Source organism: Acanthochromis polyacanthus, chromosome 12, assembly GCF_021347895.1.
Source record: "Acanthochromis polyacanthus isolate Apoly-LR-REF ecotype Palm Island chromosome 12, KAUST_Apoly_ChrSc, whole genome shotgun sequence".
Classification (NCBI taxonomy): Eukaryota; Metazoa; Chordata; class Actinopteri; family Pomacentridae; genus Acanthochromis; species Acanthochromis polyacanthus.
Genome location: NC_067124.1, coordinates 41,145,221 through 41,149,242, shown reverse-complemented (window position 1 = coordinate 41,149,242; position 4,022 = coordinate 41,145,221). Strand labels below are relative to the sequence as shown.

General features: G+C 40.2%; 1 protein-coding gene across 1 annotated transcript; it reads right to left on the bottom strand.

The window, feature by feature from the left end:
- Window positions 1-2,157: 2,157 nt before the first annotated feature.
- Window positions 2,158-2,865, bottom strand: LOC127536586 (cortexin domain-containing 1-like). Its single transcript, XM_051957383.1, has one exon. The coding sequence runs from the start codon at window positions 2,414-2,416 to the stop codon at window positions 2,231-2,233; it is 186 nt and encodes a 61-aa protein (XP_051813343.1). The 5' UTR covers window positions 2,417-2,865; the 3' UTR covers window positions 2,158-2,230.
- Window positions 2,866-4,022: the final 1,157 nt, after the last annotated feature.

Below are 4,022 nucleotides of genomic sequence, written 5' to 3'. Positions count from 1 at the left end.
AGCCAGATTTTGTTGCGGCTCCGCCCACCTGGAACATCCAGGTGATAACAGCGAGCGACCAGCTGAGCCCCATGATGCTGAAGCTTCTCATTTATCAGTTTTAAAATCCAGAAAATACAAAATAAGCTCACACCTGGTCTGTTTTATTTATTAAATCTAATCATTAAGTCATTGATGTTGAAATGAAACTGAATAAAGCTGCATTGCGTAGCAGACTTTACTTAATTACGGATAATTGTGGGGATATGAATGAACAAAATGTGCATTTGAACATTATGTTTAATATATTTAGAAATGATTTTCACTTTCAATCTCTTTGATAATTTTTGGTCATTTTCAGTCTTTTTTTGTTTTTCTGTCATTTTTTTGCTGTTGTCATTTTTAGTCTTTTTGGATAATTTTTGTGATGTTTAATCTTTTTTTTGCCATTTATTAAAAATCATTTTCAATCTTTTTGTTGTTTTTTGTCATTTTCAGTCTTTTTTGTCAGTTTTTTTGGTATCTTAGACCTTTTTGTTGGTTTTTTTTGGTCATTTTCAGCTCCAAGCGTAATTCCTGTCTGTTCCTCTCCTCATCCAGAATCTATTAATATTCTGTCAGAACTACTGAACAAAACCTTTTTTCCAGCTGTTATTCCTCTAAACCTGTATCTGAACAGCATTAAACTGGTAGATATTCACTCTGATTCTGCAGTAATTCACAGATTTCTTATTGATATGCACCTCTTTGTTGTTCTTTTCTTTATTCTTGTTATTTTTATTGTATAGTTTTTAATTATTGTTGTTGCTTTTTATTCCTTTGTAAAGTGTCCTTGAGTTCCTTGAAAGGCGCTTTAAATAAAATGTATTATCATTATTATTATTGTCACACACAGACGGTTTAGGAACGTGTTTCTCTGTAAATGCAGAAGATGTTTGTGTATTTAAACGTCTTTCAGAGGTTTTCAGAGCGTGTAGTCTCCAGTATGTCATAAATACACACATTATTTGGTAGAATTTCAGCGTCTTACCAGTTTTTCATGGCGACCTTTGAGTTTAAACAGAAAAAAATGTCATCAACACAAAGTTTTCCATGCTTCATCTCTTGTCATTTTCAGCCAGAATAAAACCTGTTAATGTAATAAAAACTCTCCTCAAATCTCATTTTGGGGATGAACTGAAGTTAAATATGAGTAAAAAATCCAAAAACATACACATTAGTTTTAGTTTCTTCCAGTTTTTTTGTGCGTCTTTGAGAGAAATATAAAAAAATCATCATGAACATCTGGAACACCATTTCTCCTCTTATCTCCTGTCTAAAACAAGAAGAAAAGACCAATTTAAAAAAATCTCTAAAAATTAAAATGAAGTTTTATGATTCTCCCAGAATTATTCATTTCTACACCAGACCAAGATTCATGGTGAGTTTTTATTCAACCGACAGGTTTAATCTGGTTGGAAATGACATAATTAAGAATGATGGATTTAACGACTTTTATGCATTTATTCAATATTTTTATCTCTAGTTTATGACATTCCAGTCAGAAGAAACCTGTTGATCAAATAAATAATCATTTAAAATGAAAATTTGGCATTAAAATGAATAATTTGGGGTTGAACTACATTTGAGAATAAATTAATGTAGATTTATAGTAAATTTTTATTTGATTAACAGGTTTATTCTGACAGGAAATGCCGCAAGCACGAAAAAAAAAGTAAAATAAATACATAGAAACAGTTAAAATTCATCATCAGCATCTCTAGTTGAATGTTTTACGGTGTTTTGATCTCTTATTTATGTCATTCCAGCAGAACAAACCTGGTGGTTGAATAAAAACTCACTATAAATCTAAATCTGGTGGCTCTCATGTACAGTTTTACCTTCAACATGCTCATTTTCATGGCAACTTTAGATTTACAGTGAATTATTTGATCTGACAGGAAATGACATAAATAAGAGATAGAAGACATCAAATTAAAGGTGTTAATGATGAATCTTAACTACTTTTATGCATTTATTTGACATTTTTGTCATTTCTCATCAGAAGAAACCTGCTGGTTAAATATAAATTCACCATAAATCTATTTTTTTGAGGTTTATTAATAATTTGGAGTTTTCCTGTGATTGTTTACTCACGACTGGAAGCTGCTGAAGCTGTTTGGAGAAAACTTTGCTTCTGAACCGTTAAAATCGGGTCTCGGTCACAGGAAACGGCTGAAAAGCTGCTGTGGTTGGTTGGGTCTGGTTTCCATCACTCCTCAGTTTGTTCCTCCTGGTAGGTGGTGACAGAGATGGAGCTGTATGGATCCAACACCATCTGAGCACATCGGACGATGGTCACCAGCAAGAAGAAGCAGAGCAGGAAGAAGAAGAAGAGGGCGAACCCCAGATCCACGTCCACCTCCAGCCGGGCCACCGGGAGCATCGGAGGGTCCATGACGGGCAACCCAACCAATCCGCACCTCAGATCCTGTCCCTTATTCCCACATGTCCTCCCATCGTTGACACCTTCGGTCGTCCTCCCAGAGATCAGACGAACCGCCGGACACTCAGAGCCCCATTTGGCACCTGGTCCTCCATGAAAACTTAATGAGGAGTTTGGTAACGATCAGGCTGTTCCTGAGATTAGAACACCCGGGCACCTCTTCAGGAGAGCCGGTACAGGAGACACCTCAACGGGAGTCACCGGATCGGCAACGAACCACGAAGATCCGGACAAAGCTGAGGGACAAAGAGGACGCCGGTGTTTGAGGTTTGGCTCATTTTAAAGTCTGGAAAAATCCAACCGGTCGAGATGCAGAGAAGGAAGCAGGTTGAAGAGGAGAAAGAGGATCTGACGCCTCCTTAATCCACTTGAGAGGGGTTGGAAACCGATCCCAACCAAAAACATGCAGATTGCTTGTATCCTGATGCCACCAACAGACACTCATGTAAAGTGACTCCAGGCGAATACCAACCCATCTGGATTTAAAACAGAAAACATGTTGAAATGACACCAGAAACACTAGATTTACAGCAGAGCCGTCAGTACAGAGCAACCTGAACAGGCTGAGTGGTAAAGGAAACCTCTTGAAGCTTTAATCCGTCTGTTTTCACCCCCGGCTGTGAAAGAAGGGAGGACCGAGGTGGAATCCGATCCCTGAAGACGACCGCAGATCCTCAGAAAGAGGAAAGAAAGCAGATACCGGCCGATCAAAGCAAAGCTGGCTTCTGTTTCTGCTCCAGAGAAGAACATAAAACTGTTGGCAGGAAGTGAACACGTGCACGGATGTAAGTAAAACAGCCATGACTCTTGCATGAGCGTGATCAGCCGAACCAACAACAACACTGGAGGTCCAGAGGAGGAAGAAGCATCCATGGATGAGAAAAAAAGACGCTTTAGATGCACAACTTTCAACTCCGCTGCAGTCAGTTGGTTCTAGAAGTCTCACAGTTAGTGGAGTTCAGATGATCTGAGGTCAGTGATTGGAGGATGAAGTCTCTGGTGGATAGAAGTACACCATGAAGAACCAAGAAACTCTGAGGAAAGGTTGTTGAAGAGCATCAGTCAGGATGATACAAGAACATTTAAAATTCCTGAAGATCTCCTGGAGTCCAGTTAAATCCATAATTAAGAAATGGAAGGAAAATGGAACATGAATAAATGTGACTAGAGCAGGACGTCCTCAAGACCTGAGAGACTAGAGAGGGAGGCCACCAAGACTCTATGACTCCTCTGAAGGAGAAAGAGACGAGAGAGGGAGGCCACCAAGACTCCGATGACTCCTCTGAAGGAGAAAGAGACGAGAGAGGGAGGCCACCAAGACTCTATGACTCCTCTGCTGCCACCGAGTGGTGGTGGCGGCATCATGATGTGAAGCACGGTGGTGGCGGCATCATGATGTGAAGCACGGTGGTGGCGGCATCATGATGTGAAGCACGGTGGTGGCGGCATCATGATGTGAAGCACGGTGGAGGCGGCATCATGATGTGAAGCACGGTGGTGGCGGCATCATGATGTGAAGCACGGTGGTGGCGGCATCATGATGTGAAGCACGGTGGTG